This window comes from Bombyx mori, chromosome 26, assembly GCF_030269925.1.
Source record: "Bombyx mori chromosome 26, ASM3026992v2".
Lineage (NCBI taxonomy): Eukaryota > Metazoa > Arthropoda > Insecta > Lepidoptera > Bombycidae > Bombyx > Bombyx mori.
In genome coordinates, this window is record NC_085132.1 from 9777347 (window position 1) to 9793043 (window position 15697).

Genomic DNA, 15697 nt, shown 5'->3' on the forward strand with positions numbered 1-15697 from the left:
CGTTACGTTACCTCGGAACTGGCCTAGCTAGAATAGCCTCTTAGGCTATCAGAGAATAGGTAGAAAATAAAGAAAGGGGAAGATCTGTCGCCTATGATGTCCCGCCATCTCTTTCTACTTGAGACCATTTTGCAAACTTATTTATGGGACCTTTTGCAGTACTCCTGATTAGGTCGGCCCACCACTTCGGACTCTGTAGTAACAACTGTAGTCTGGTAAAAGTGTACTAATTAAAAATAAACGGAATATAATTATCATTTACGAATACGCAATGTAATATGTCCAAACTCGGGGATCAACGGCCGCACTCGAGTTGCGCGGGTCGAACGCACAAGCGGCGCCTTCGGTCAAGGTCATTAACTCCGCCTTCCCTTTTTGTATCATTGATGTTATAAACACTAAAAGAGATTTTTTTCCATACGTCATGAGAACCCTGTTGTCGTGGCCGCTGGAAACTACATACCCGATCCTGTAAACCGAATGGTAAACCGTCGACGTCGCCCAAAGCACGTCATTACGGATCCTCCTGATCCATTAACGGTGCTTTTAGGTACCACAAGCACCGGTGACCGTCCTCGTCAAGGTAGATTCTGCGAAGCACTGGTCTTGCTAGGGTCAGTGTTAGCAACACTCCGGTTTGAATCCCGTGAGTTCACCTACACGCGTTAGGGTAAAGCTGAAATAGCCTCTCAAGGCTATCAGCACAGGTAGGAAAAAAAAATTTTTTTTTCCGTAGATGCTTTGTTTTCGTTTTTTTCCTTGTTAAATAATAATATAAGATTTATGTTATTAAAAAGATTGAATTTTAAAGTATAGAAAACTTTATTGCTTGCTGTCACCGACAATGGCGTCCTCCGTGTAACATAATATTATAGTTAATCTTAAATAAAGATTACGCGAATACAAAAATGACTTATAAACCTATAAACATACATTATACATATTTATTCATATTAATTTGACGTTTACAAAAATACGTAATGCAGCAATTACTAAGAATTAACTGAAAATTATATATACATTATACATATATCTAAACAGTACAGATTTTGACAAACAAAATATGTCGCCGGTTGTGATAACGAGGGGCGAAAGCTTATTTGGTTTAAACGAGATTTTTGCAATTTTACAGGAGAACCATTAAAAAATTAGAATTTAGAAAAACTAACATGACAAAAAAATTCTTCAGCTGATTGAATGGAGTAAGCTTAATTGAAGTTCAATTTATTTATTTTTTTTGCTTATATGGATGGAGGAGCTCACAGCCCACCTGATGTTAAGTGGTTACTGGAGCCCATAGACACCTACAACGTAAATGTGCCACCCACCTCGAGATATAAGTTCTAAGGACTCAGTATAGTTACAACGGCTACCCCACCCTTCAAACCGAAACGCATTACTGCTTCACGGCGGAAATAGGCGGGGCGGTGGTACCTACCCGTGCGGACTCCTAAGAGGTCCTACCACCAGTAATTACGCAAATTATAATTTTGCGGGTTTGATTTTTAATACACAATGTTATTCCTTCACCGTGGAAGTCAATCGTGAACATTTGTTGAGTACGTATTTCAATTAAAAACATCGAACTGTTGATGCTGATACCAAATAAAACGCACCTTTAATTACAAAGATAAATGTCGCCTAAAGCAAATAGCCCTTCACCTCTCTATATAAATAAACATTGAAGAAAAACTTTTAATCATGATTGTTCTAGAATTATTAAATATATTCACGGTGACCGTTTAGGCAGAAAAGAAAAGAAAAAAAAAACTAAACTAAGACAATTTTCGATGAAGCTGTGTTACTTCACAAACTACGTACACCTACTAAAGCAATATGGCCAAACTGAAGCAAATAAAACATCGCTGCCTAACGAAATCACAAAAAACGTTTAACTTTACATAATATTCTAAGGGGATAATTTATAAAAGTCTATAATTTAAAGGAACTTTCAAATAATCTAATAATGCTTTATGATATTAATGACTAAAACGCTTAAGCGAGAGTGAAGCAGGCTTTAATTGGACACGAATGGTTTCGATCAAGAGTCGACAGTATCACACTGGCGATCGGTGTGCTTAGTGCGAGTTTCTTAACGTTCTAGATAGCGTAAAAGTTAAGCCAATTTTGTATGCAATTGGTACAGCGCCCCTAGCGGCAAACGTAGGCGAACGATCCCATTCCATACAAATGAGTCGTCTATTATCAAAGGTGGCAATCTGTGCATTTGGACAAAAAATGTTATTGATATGTCAATACAGATTGATTTGAATATAATCGTCTCCTTCAAAGAATACGGTTCAAAACCTGCATTGAATAAAGGTTAATACTTAACCTGTTATTTATCTAAGATGTCGTTCAGAAGAGTTTTGTGACTGCCAATGGAATACAAAGTCAATAATTCGTTTTTCTGATTTGCCAATAATTGCCCAAAAGTCACATAGCCGGCTTTGATAATAGTCGACTCAAATATGAGCTAACTTTTACGCTATCGAGAACGTTAAAAAACTCGCACTAAGCACACGGATCTATAAAAATGTATATTACACTGTTTTTACATCAAAACTTTCTAGATAATTTTCAGGCGTTTCGTGCGAAGTTTGTCGAAGGCAATTAATAATTATAATTTTCTTTTGTCAACATGGTCACAACAGAGTTGGACCGATTGATATATTAAAGACGTTTTTATTTTAAACTAGCGACCCGCCCTCGCATCGCTTCGCTTCGGAAACATTAAATTATTATTGATAGCTGTGTCCCGTCATGTTACCCGCGGTTAGTTAGATTTTTATTACCGTTTTAGAATACGTTTTAGAAGACTCCATTGCTCTTTTTAGTTTAGACTTTACGGAAAAATAAACCATAATCAGATAACGGACAGCTATGGCAATGTTTTCGGATGCCTTATTAATATGGAGGGTAGAAATAAGCAGTATCATCTTCAATAGTAGACAAGTTGAAAAATGTCCGCCTGTAAACACCAAGTTATTGTTGGAAGACACCGAAATAGCGCTAGTGTAGGAAGTGGAAATTATATTGTTACGCCGGTAACAGTAACGCCATCTATCGCCGAATAGTCGAACGTATATCGAAGGATCTAGTAGCACCTACAACGCTCGAGAAATACAACGCCATCTGTTGTCAGATACCGGAAACACAGTACTCGATATGTGTGGAATATTCTCGATCATTCTAGGGATGTGGTATCGGCTGTAAAAGCGTTGCAGAGATGGCACGCAGTCAGTCAGTAATAGGAACTACTCGAAACGAAACAGCCAACGGATCACCTGAAGCGAAGCGGAACAAGCCAATTGAAAGTTTTAAAGTGTTTGTTGAGTGTTTTAAGTGTTCTAAGTGTTCAATACAATTTTTAGTTGTACTTTGGTGGAACATTTATTTATCCCGAACCCTGCTAGCGTGTAACAATATGAATATAGCGGTTTTAAGCAGAATAAAGTGTGCTGGGTTGAAGTGAATTGTGATTGGTAGTTCATGGCGGTCTTTAAAATCTTTCCGCTTGCTACTGTGGCGCCATCTCAATTGACTGACCCTTTTGGAGGACACTTTTTAATACACTGTTCGTACAGGCACCTTTTTTTTTAATTAATCATCGAATGATACACATGTTTTGATTTGCGAATTATTTTTAATAGATTGTTTGTATTTTTTTCACGAAACGCCATAACAAATATTAAAACAGACGTCATTTTCGTATCTACAATCTTTTAAAATTATAAAATTTACTTATAATAATACAACAACTTGTATGATTGTCATCATATTATTTGAATAGTGTCTTATTATGTTTAATGCAGTGTGATTTTTTTTTGACATATCATTTTTAAGAGTGACAACACTAATATTCGTGTGCGACTGGCAACACTACATCTTGTTGAAATTTACAAGCACAAACATCACCACTGTAATACTATAGATTTTCCTATAAATCACTTCAATCTCGTAATTAACATTTAACATTTTTTCCCTAATAATTATTAAGTTACATCTTTAATACTTTACATTTATTTAAAGTTCCTCGTGCTTACCCAGACCTGACCTCGGTCTTGAAGAATGCATAGCACTATATCTGCTTCAAAGGACTTCTCCCATCGGAAGAGTCAGTTAATAGCACCTACCAAATCTATGTATTTATATGTTACGTCAATGGACTCCGATTGCAATTCAACACCAGATGGACTCTTAGATGAGGCAGTCAAAAAAAGTAATTGAGACTGGACCTCATACCTCAAGGCGGGTGGCGCCAATCAAGTGAGCTCGTAATTTTACTTCATTTAATTCTGAGCTTTCGATGACTTCAAACCGAGTTGTTGTACCTAGCATTGACATGTCTAAAACGCTGCCAAACGAACACACGTGATCGTACACTCTCAGTGTGCTTTGTGCGAGTTTTTTAACGTTATCGATAGCGTAAAAGTTAACTCAAGTTTGTATGAACAGCCACCTTAGCGGCAAATGTGGGCAAACAGAACAGTTTTTTTTAACCTACCTATGCTGATAGCCTTGAGAGGCTATTTCAGCTTCACCCTAACATGTAGGTGAGCTCATGGGGCTCAAACCGGAGTGTTGCTAACACTAGCTCTAGCAAGAGCAGTGCTTCGCAGAATCTACTACTGGATCGGAAACGCGACCCACTGAGTAAACGCGAAAATAAACCGCATCAGCACTCTTGATAAGGTTTAAGACGCGCGAAAGAAAGTATATATTTATGTAAACACAACCGAAAATAAGTTACGAATAGTACCTCGGCTTCATTATGTATCCATATTCAGTCTTAAATCACAACTAGGTTAAGCCAAACCGTTTTTTTTAAGCTAGTGCATAAATTTTATCGAGGGCTTTGAGCACGGCGACCGAATCAAGAAATTCCGTAACGAAAATAAAACCAAACACCCCATTCCGCCTACCATGTAGCTCACGCTCAACACATTCACACGTAGCACTTGTGTAGTATTTGTGATTAAGCGCGCGGCGTGACCTCGCACTGCATGCGCATCATGAAAAGTCTGCCCATCTCTCTCTCGCGCGGTCTAACTTATGAGTGTGAAGGGGACAGTTAATGTTTTGCTTTTGTTAATGTTTATAAATATAGCGTGGGCTTATTTTATTATTGTCTAATTATAATTTCATAAGTTGATAAGAAATGCTATGCAATAGCTTTACCGCGGCAGTCCCCGAGTGCCATACGTGTTTTTTTTTAAATTTCGTTATATGATTCATTATTTATTCGCTATCATGATTATACGAAGAATTAGGAGCCTATAAAACAAAGTACACACAGTTTCGGATGTAACTGTATAATTTTTAATATCAACGGCAATTACCTTTCAGCTTGAACTTTAATGTACATTAACCGAACGAAGACATAAATAGTAATCATTTAGTATTATCTTTAGTACAATCAAGTCAATGTCAAACGAAGGTAGTCGACAATAAACTAGATGTCACGCGTTAATGTCCTCGTTCTCGATAGCGTAAAAGTTAAAGAAACCGAATTAGCTGATTATTTAGTTGGCAAAGGCTCACTCGTTTTTACAGGGTAATGTTGCATTGCCGCGATCCTTTCATCTTTGATATTACAAAAGGCGCCGAGTGGGCGGAGTCGGCGGATTTAGTTTCGCATCTCGTACAGATGTAATACGTGTGTGCAGTCAACCGTTCAGCTACGAATTCGATAGAATTTTATAAGATGTGTGCTTAGTCCGACTCTTTTAACGTTCTTGATAGCGTAAAAGTTAACTCAATTTTGTATGGAGTCCCACAAAACCCGGTCCGTTACCCCCCTCGACCGGGTATCCGCAAATCGATTCCCCAGCGTTAAAAAAAGCTACCAGCGAATAGGAAGAGAAAAAGCCAATCCGTCTTCTTACTGAGATGTTTTAAAGAACATCCTGTATATATATATTACAATGAACAAAAAAAACCATTTTAATAACATCTTCTGTACTATATATTTTTATAAATTTATTAAACTTATTACTAAAGAATATACAGTGTTTGCGCGGTCGATTCTCCCGATTTATTTTATCTCCGATGAGGGTAGTTAGCGTTTAAACCGAATTGAAATGTACAGCTATAATTTTAGTCTAAATTCTATATACCTATCAACATATTATACCAGTCTATATATTATGATAGAAAATAATTTGTATTGATATTCAAAATATCAGAGTTTAGCATCAGGTAATATTGTAACGATATTAGATACATAAATATGTCAAGAAAATAATTTGTGTAAAAAAACAATAGACTGGTTTAATGCTATAAAATTAACATTGTACATACAACAAAAGTTAAATGCGCTAAAAGTATAATTTGCGTTATTAAATGTAGTCTTATAAGCCAGCACGGACAGGAAATACTGTCCTGCCTATTTCTGTCTCTAAGCAGTCGTTATTCCTGGTGTGAAGGCACGACTAGACACGCCTTACTGCACAGGTATTCCCACAGGAAAAATATTCCCAAGACATTAGTAATTGTCCTTGTTATGAATGTTTAATAAAGGTGTTGCCATTTTTCAGGTTTCTTTTTTTTACCAAAATATTCAATTTCTCGTAGTATAATTAGAATAGTAGGTTTTTAAATGCGTCTAGTAACGACCGACTTAAAAACATTTTAGATTTTGTTCCCTCTAAAATAATATTTATATTTGAAGTTTGAATACACAATATAATGGATCATTACGTTATGACTACTAAAGTGTGAGTGGGACGGGTATTACTAGAGTGTGAGAGAGATAGCAATAAAAATGGCAACGATGCGATTAAAAATAACAGCGTCATCTTGCGAGTAATTTCGTAGAAGAAAACAAAAACAGCTTCTTGTGTATACAATAACGTACTCAAAGAGAGGGGATATGGTTGTGTTGATAAAAAACACAGAAACATAAGATAATATGATTAATTCTGATGATTTATAGTTCTTCATTCGAAGCATAAGGTTCGATCTATGATCTCTTAATTGGCACTTTTGTATTTGATATAATAACTTATAAGACAATTTTTTAATACATTTTTAATTATAGCAATTAATACTTTTAAAAAAAAGTCACGGAGTCGCCTAAGAGATATTTTAGGAAAATTAGATCTAACCTTGTGTTTCTTTGGATTTGCTTTTTCATGATATCCGTTTCTGACGTTGTTAATATCAGGTGACAGTCAGGGAGGGGGGTTTTTGGGTAGAAAATTGGATATAGCTTCTTATGGTAGCGCGGATTCGGAGTGGCAGTTCAGAGCAGCGTGGGTCCCCGGAAGACGAACTGTTGGCGCTAGAGCGGGCGCGCCAGGTAGAGCTGTCCCCGGGCCCGGGACACCTCCACGAAGCCCAGCTTGCTGTAAAACTGCTGAAGCTGCGTGTCCGCCGCGCTCACTGTCGTGTGGACGCCGTTCGCTCCTGGGAACATGGTGACCACATCATTACGATTTTGCTGGACTGAAGGGTTACTGGTAGTCCGTTAACCCACAGACACAGCCCACTGAGTTTCTCGTCGGATCTTCTCTGTGGGTCGCGTTTCCGGTCCGGTGGTAGATTCTGCGAAGCACGGCTCTTGCCAGGGTTCGTGTTAGCAACGTCGTCAGGTTTGAGCCTCGTGAGCTCACCTACTAGTTAAGGTCACGCTGAAATAGCCTCTCAAGGCTATCAGCTTAGGTAGTTTCACCAGGGCAGGTAGGCGAGCAAAGGGTCAGTAAGGGGAGATAAGATTTGCTGACATCCGCCCCAGTGCTTTCAAAGAAGACCTAGCAACTCAGGAGGAGCTGCTTCGTGAATTAATCTATCTAGACCGATTGAAAAAAGTTTTATTTTTATTTTAAGGGATTTTTGGACCTGGTAACTAAGACCTTCAGGTCAAGTCTTATTTTAATTTTGATGAAAAAAATTTTATGTGGAAAATGTTATTATGAAATGAAATGAAGTTGATTATTATGAAACATGGCATGAAATGAAATTAAACGAAAACGAAGTGAAACGAATGAAATGAGATGATATGGGATGAAATATAATCTCAGTAAAATGGTGGTCATTTGGTGAAATTTTTCAGTGGACTTTTTTGGGGATCCCACAATTGTGCACTTTCGCAGATATTAAACAGTTAATAAACCACCGTTATTACACATTTAAACCTGAAGAAACACTAAATAGACAAAATAAAACAAATCACACAACTTCGCTCCTCGCGTTCCCGCCAAAAAAAGTCGATTGAAACAAGTGCCTTTTTTTCCTACCTAAGTTGATAGCCTTGAGAGGCTATTGCAGCGTAACCTTAACTAGTAGGTGAGCTCACGGGGCTCAAACCGGAGTGATGCTAACACTGGCCCTAGCAAGAGCAGTGCTTCGCAGAATCTATCACTGAGAAGATCCGGCGAGAAACTCAGTGGGCGGAGTCTGTGGGTTAATTCGCTCGTCGAGCCCTTGCTTGCGTGACCGGTGCTTGTGGTGCCTAAAAGCACCGTTAATGGATCGGGAGGATCCGTAATGACGTGCTTTGGGCGACGTCGACTGTTTACCATTCGGTCTACAGGATCGGGTATGCAACAAGGGTCAGTTGTTGAATATAGAAGCGCATGCGTACCGCTGGCCCGGAGCGCCGCCAGCAGACACGTGAGCATGCGCGCGGGCGCCAGCGAGTCCGCCGCCGGCACCGCGCCGCACCGCACCTCCGCCGCCGCGCCCCGCCGCGCCGTCTCCGCCGCCTCCGCCGCCTCCCCCGCGCCGCCCGCCGCGCCGCCCGCCCCGCCGCCGTGCAGCTCGCGGATGTACTCCTGGGTGACGAACACACTTGTACAATAGAACTGTTCAGTGACCACACGCAGACAACGTCACTTACAGCCAGTTTAATTTTTGATAAAAAAAAATTAAGTGTTTTACTGAATACTAAAACGAGAAACGAATTCCAACATAAAAAAAACCGGACATAAAAACAATTAAAAGCAGAATTTTTTTATTACGGCCTTAGATTACAAGACTTTTTAGCCTAGCATAGTTACATCAATCATCTCCAATACGAAGAGCCTTCCGTTAAATTGCATTAACTTGAAACTCAAATGCACTTTCTAAAAGAAGCCACATCTAGCTTTTTTATTTCATTATCCGACAATGATGTACTTTCTAAAACTAAATAAAATTTCTAAAGCTAAAAATAGAGAGCTAATGGAGTTTTATAGACCAGTGGCTTTGCTACCTGTTTTCTCTAAGATAGTTGAAAAGTTTTTGTACAAAGAAATATATGATTTTCTTGAAAAATATAACGTTCTGCTTGAAAACCAAAAAGGATTTCGTCAAAATATAAATATGGCAATTTTCGACTTTTTGAACGTTATTACATGTGATATGGACAAAGGTAACTACATCACTGCTCTTTTCTGCGATATGACTCAAGCTTTCGATCATGTCGATTTTAACATACTGTTAAGTAAATTGGAATACTGCGGGATGCGAGGAAATATATTAAACTTACTGGAGTCTTATTTAAAAGATCGAATACAATACACTGAAATTAGTAACATAGATTTTGTAAAAAAAAACAGAACTTAAATTTAAGTCTAACAAACGTAAGATCACATACGGTGTTCCGCAAGGAAGCGTACTTGGGCCTCTTTTATTTATAATTTACATTAATGATTTTCCAAATTCAATTGACCACCCTATGACTCTTTTTGCAGACGACAGCACCATAACTATTAGGTGTAGAAATGACATTTTATATGAACACGATATTAATAGTACTCTTCATTCAATAATATCTTGGCTTGATAAAAATAATTTAATAATTAATTTAGAAAAAACAAAATTTATGCAATTTTATCAAAGAAATAAATATATAAATTTGACTATTTATAATAATAACAATCATATATATGAAACAGAAAATGTAGATTTCCTCGGTGTAAAAATTGACAACAAATTAGATTGGAAATCTCATACAGACGGACTGTGTAAACGTGTCAGCTCCTCGGCCTATGCACTCTTTAAATTATCCTCTATTTTAAACACAGACGCCTTACTAACTGCATATCGTGGTGTAGTTGAATCCTGTCTTAGATATGGAATAATTTTCTGGGGAAACTCAACGCAAAAAGATCAAGTTTTTAAGGCACAAAAAAGGTGTTTAAGGTCTATGTTTGGATTGGCAATAGCCGACAGCTGCAAGCCATATTTTGCAAAGCATAAACTTTTTACCCTTCCTTGCCTATATATATACGAAGTTGCATCTTTTGTTAAAACTTGTCCCAATAGATTCACTAAGATGTCTAATGTGGCAAACAGAAATCGACGCGACGATAAGCTATGTTTTCCAAAAACCAAAACTACATTAAAGAATAATAGTATACTAGGTATGAGCGTTAGGATATTTAATAAACTACCGAAGAAATTAAGAGACTTAGATGATTTTAATTTTAAAAAAAACCTTAAAGGTAATCTTATTAGTGAAAATTATTATCACGTGAATGATTTTCTTGGGGATGACATTGAAAATAAATGGATTTTTAATTATTAGTTGAATTATGGATGAATGAATGGTAAATTATATAATATTATAACTATGCACTGCACTAAAATTCGCATGTCAAATAATAACAAAGCATACACGCTGCTTTTAATTTATGTAATAACTCATTTTCACTATGCTTGGCGAATAAATGATTTCTTTCTTTCTTTCTTTCTTTCTTTCTTTCTAAATATCCCGCCATTATTAAATTTAGAAATAGGACTTTCTGTGGATCTACACTAATCCATATTGTTACGCAAGCGACGGGTTCGACGAGAACGATGACCGGAGCGCGTAACAATATTAACAGTATGAAAGGTTTAGTAAGTACTAACTTTAGCGGCTTCGCTGAGGTCGGTCCTGTCGAGTAGGGACAGCGGGTACTTCTCGCACAGCTCCGGCACCCAGGCGATCTCCTGCAGCCGGTAGAACTCCTTGCTGTCGAGCGCGGCGCACGCGAACCCCACCACTTCCTTTCGAACACCTGCTCAAAACATTCCCCTTTTTATTATTAGGGAGTGGGGAGTTTGGGGAGTGCTCTGAGGAATTGTTCGAGATGATACCGGCATCTCGTTTTTACCATCGCACCGCCCGCACCGGAGTAGAGTTCATCCATATTATCTGGAACTTCTGCGTTCATCGACAGTGCGTTTCCAGACGTCTTTTTTGCCACGTACCATCCGGCTATGGAATGGGCTCCCCTCCACGGTGTTTTCCGAGCGCTATGACATATCCTTCTTCAAACGAGGCTTGTGGAGGATATTAAGCGGTAGGCAGCGGCTTGGCTCTGCCCCTAGCATTGCTGAAGTCTATGAACGACGGTAACCACTCATCATCAGGTGGGCCGTATGCTCGTCTGCCTACAAGGGCAATAAAAAAAAAATTATGTCTTAATAATAATATAAAAATAATAATAAATATTTACTAACAATCACACCACGTTAACTGGTCCCGTGATAAGTTCTTGAAGATAAAGAACTTGTGTTACAGGTACCAGATAACGGAAATAAATGTAAGATTTTTATTATACACATACATATATTTAATATACATCCATAACCCTGGAAAAGACATTTATATTTATCATACAAATATCTTCCCTTGGCGGGATTCGAACCCGCGACCCCCTTGTGTAGTGACCATGTCACTTAACACTACACCAGACGGCCGTAAATGTTTTGAAGATGTCGCATCTCTTATACACAGCATTCTCTATTACAAGAGCAACCTAATTTAAGGATGAAAAGCGAAGAAAACCATCGGATCAAATCGAATCAGTCATCACCATCGAATAAGAAGTTTCACTTCATTCACGTGCACCAAGTTGCACGCGCACCGTTTTTATTTATTTACTAGCTGACCCGGCAGACTTCGTAGTACCCCAATCGATAAATCAAAAGACTTAAAGTTTTGTATAAAATAAACTTAAAACAAACAAAAGGGGGACACATCAAAGGAAAAACAAAATTGTTATTTTTGTTTAATTCCGAGCATTTTCATATTTTTCTACCTTCTAAACCTTCTCTGGACTAACACAAATAATTAAAGACCAAAATTAGCCAAATCGGTCCAGCCGTTCTCGAGTTTTAGCGAGACTAACGAACAGCAATTCATTTTTATATATATAGATTGCTTAGATGGGTGGACGAGCTCACAGCCCACCTGGTGTTAAGTGGTTACTGGAGCCCATAGACATCTACAACATAAATGCGCCACCCACCTTGAGACACAAGTTACTAAGTCTCAAGTATAGTTACAACGGCTACCCCGCCCTTCGAGCCGAAACGCATTACTGCTTCACGGCGGAAATAGGCGTGGTGGTGGTACCCACCCGCTCGGACTCCCAAGAGGTCCTACCACTAGTGATTACGCAAATTATAATTTTGCGGGTTTGATTTTTATTATACGATGTTATTCCTTCACCGTGGAAGTCAATCGTGAACATTTGTTGAGTACGTATTACCACCTGGTGTTAAGATAGATTGCATAGATAGGTGAACGATCTCACGGCCTTCAATTCATTTAATTTTCTTCAATCTAACGTCTCTGTAACTTAGAATGATATCTCAAAGTTGCGATACAATCACTTGAGGCCAAAACGATTCGAACTTACCGTTCATTTTCGACGACGGCATATCCTTATTATCAGGGTCCGAGGGTTCAGAATCCGGCGTCGTCGCATCGGAATGCGTGAACGAGCCGTCGTCCTCCAATACCATACACAAATCGGGCGACAGATGAAGGAATGGTGCTATTAACCTGAAGATGTTAAAATAATCTAGATTAATTCAACGTTCTATCAATGTATGTGACAAAATATCGTCAGATATTATTAGCTTATAACTTTTTTTCTACCTAAGCTGATAGCCTTGAAGGGCTATGTGAGGGTAGCCCTAACGTGTAGGTTAGCTCTCGGGGCTCAAACCAGGAGGCGTTGCTGACACTGGCCCTAGCAAGAGCAGTGCTTCGCAGAATCTACCACCGGGTCGGAAACGCCACCCACTGAGAAGATCCGGCAGAAGCTCAGAGTGCTGTGTTTGTGAGTCAGTTTACTCGCCGAGCCCTTCGTCGCAAGCGACGGGTCCGACGAGAACGATGACCGGACTTATAACTAAGAGACTAATAATCCTGAGACAACGATGGAGTCCACAGCCTATTAACTACATACGTACATACGTGTTGTTTCGTTTTTTTATTGCTTAGATGGGTGAACGAGCTCACAGCCCACCTGGTGTTCAGTGGTTACTGGAACCCATAGGCAACTACAACGTAGATGACGCCACCCACCTTGAGATATCTGAAGCAAGCATTAGTACGATGACGTCACTATACATAAAAGAGCATAAAAGGGCGAAGAAAATTTGCGTAATTACTGGCGGTAGGACCTCTTGTGACTTCACACGGGTGGGTACATCCACCTTTTTTTTTTTAGGTACAACCGCCCTGCCTATTTCTGCCGTGAAGCAGTAATGCATTTCTGTTTTAAGGGTGGGGTAGCCGTTGTACTATACCTTAGAACCTTAGAACTTATATCTCAATGTGGTTGGCGCATTTACGTTGTGGATGTCTATGGGTTCCAGTAACCACCAGGTGGTCCGTGAGCTCGTCCACCCATCTAAGCAATAAAAAAAAAAGAGTTCTAAGGTCTCGGTATAGTTACAGCGACTGCCCCACCCTTCAAACTGAAACGCATTACTGCTTTACGGCAGAAATAGACGGGTTGGTAGTACCTACCCGTGCGGTTTCACAAGAGGTCCTACCACCAGTAATTATGCAAATTTTCTTCGCTTTCTTATGCTCTTATGTATAGTGACGTCATCATACTAATACTTGTTTCGTATAGTAATGCGGGTAAAAAGCTTTAGTTTTGATGTTTTTTTAAAACAGGCCGGAACGATGGCACAGAACAGTGTGAAGCCTCACCGGTCCGTGGGCAGCGACTGGAGATCGCTGGGGAACATGTCGCTGCTGACGTCACCTTCACGACACGTCTTGTTGTAGATCTCGTATATCTGTGTGGAGAGACGACGATATCATTTTAGCGAGTAAGTACCGTTAGGCTATTAATTACAAATCTATATATATATAAAATGAATTGCTGTTCGTTAGTCTCGCTAAAACTCGAGAACGGCTGGACCGATTTGGCTAATTTGTTCTTGAATTATTTGTCGAAGTTCAGAGAAGATTTAAAAGATAGATAAATATGAAAATGCTCGGAATTAAATAGAAATAACAATTTTGTTTTTCCATTGATGTGTCCTCCGTCGGGCGGATTCCTTTTCTTTGTTTTAAGTTTATTTTATACAAAAGTTTAGGTCTTTTATTTATCGATTGAGGCACTACGAAGATAGCCGGGTCAGCTAGTTACTATTAATTATTTATTTATTTATTTATTTAAGGATTACCGACAGGGTTTACAGTAAGACATAAAATAACATTGACATGTATAGAGCAATTGATAACTGCAACTCTAATTATAGGCAATCACAGCATGCATTACATTAATATATTAATAGAGATTTAACAATACTATTAATAATAATAAAAAATTTGATTAGGATATGGCCTAGGTCTGACGACTTACCGTGAATCGTCCCGCAACCACGTCCGAAGGTCCTGGTAGAGGATGAGTATTGCCGACAGAATCAGTTCATCTATCCTTCACATGTAGTCATAGGTCACTGTCACTATTTTCCAGTTTTTTATATGAAAGGGGGAACTTTACACACTAATTAAATATTATGCGCGTGCCGATGCGGCTACAGCGGCTTCGCGCGAAAAACTCTTTTTTTGTTTTTTGCCGCACTAACAGGCAGGCAAGTGGTGGCGCTAGTGTCGCGCCGAAGAACCATTTCCCACGGAAATGGTGCATTCCGATACACACAACATGTCGCAGACCCAGTACAAGAAAAAATAAGAAATGAATAATACATATAAACCAAATTGTGTCGCGTTACGTACTCAAAGAATAAAAAAAAAAAATTATTCACAATAAAAAAAAAAATAATAATATAAATATGTATTTTAGAACAAACTGTTACGGGACGGAACATGCCGCTCACCTTAAAAGCACGTAGTTGCTTTTAATATTCAAAAGTTAAAACTAATATCGAAAGAACGTAAAGCTTAAAAAACTTACTCGAAACTAATAAATTCAAAAAACTAATAATTAATGACTTGAACTACTCCAAGGGAAGAGGACATATTTTAACCACGGGTCGTTTATAAAGGGAATTTCCCATTTTAATGGTTACAACTCGTGTGATATTGTCCGAGCCGGGATGAAGTTCGTGGATGCGCGCCAACCTCCATTGCAACGGCGGCAAGCGGTCGTCGCATACCACCACAACAGTGCCTTCACGAAGGGCGACGCCCTTGTCCTGAAGCCACTTGTTACTTTGCTGAAGTTCGTGGAGATATTCTTTGCTCCATCTCTTCCAAAAGTGCTGGATGGATTGTTGAATCCAGCGCCAGCGAGTGAGACGATTCGGTGACTCATCTATCAATGATACGTCAGGCAGAGCTGTCATGGGCTCTCCGATTAAAAAATGGGAAGGTGTTAATGAAATGGGATCCGAAGCATCTGAACTTAAAACGCAAAGTGGACGCGAATTTAAGATCGCTTCGACCTGACACAAGAACGTATGCATCTCGTCGTACGTTTGGATGCGATTACCTACAACGCGATGAAGA

The 15697-nt window shown here is 39.0% G+C and overlaps 1 protein-coding gene across 1 annotated transcript in view; it reads right to left on the minus strand.

Moving 5' to 3' along the window:
- Positions 1 to 803: 803 nt before the first annotated feature.
- Positions 804 to 15697, minus strand: part of LOC101735953 (protein O-GlcNAcase) — a 37772-nt gene continuing 22878 nt past the window's right edge. Inside the window, exons 18-22 of the mRNA XM_038020582.2 lie at positions 13928 to 14016; positions 12618 to 12763; positions 10840 to 10988; positions 8588 to 8777; positions 804 to 7410 (exon numbers count right to left, since the gene is read on the minus strand). Coding sequence (XP_037876510.1) covers positions 7286 to 7410; positions 8588 to 8777; positions 10840 to 10988; positions 12618 to 12763; positions 13928 to 14016 — 699 coding nt within the window. The 3' untranslated portion in view covers positions 804 to 7285. The remainder of the gene's footprint in view (positions 7411 to 8587; positions 8778 to 10839; positions 10989 to 12617; positions 12764 to 13927; positions 14017 to 15697) is intronic.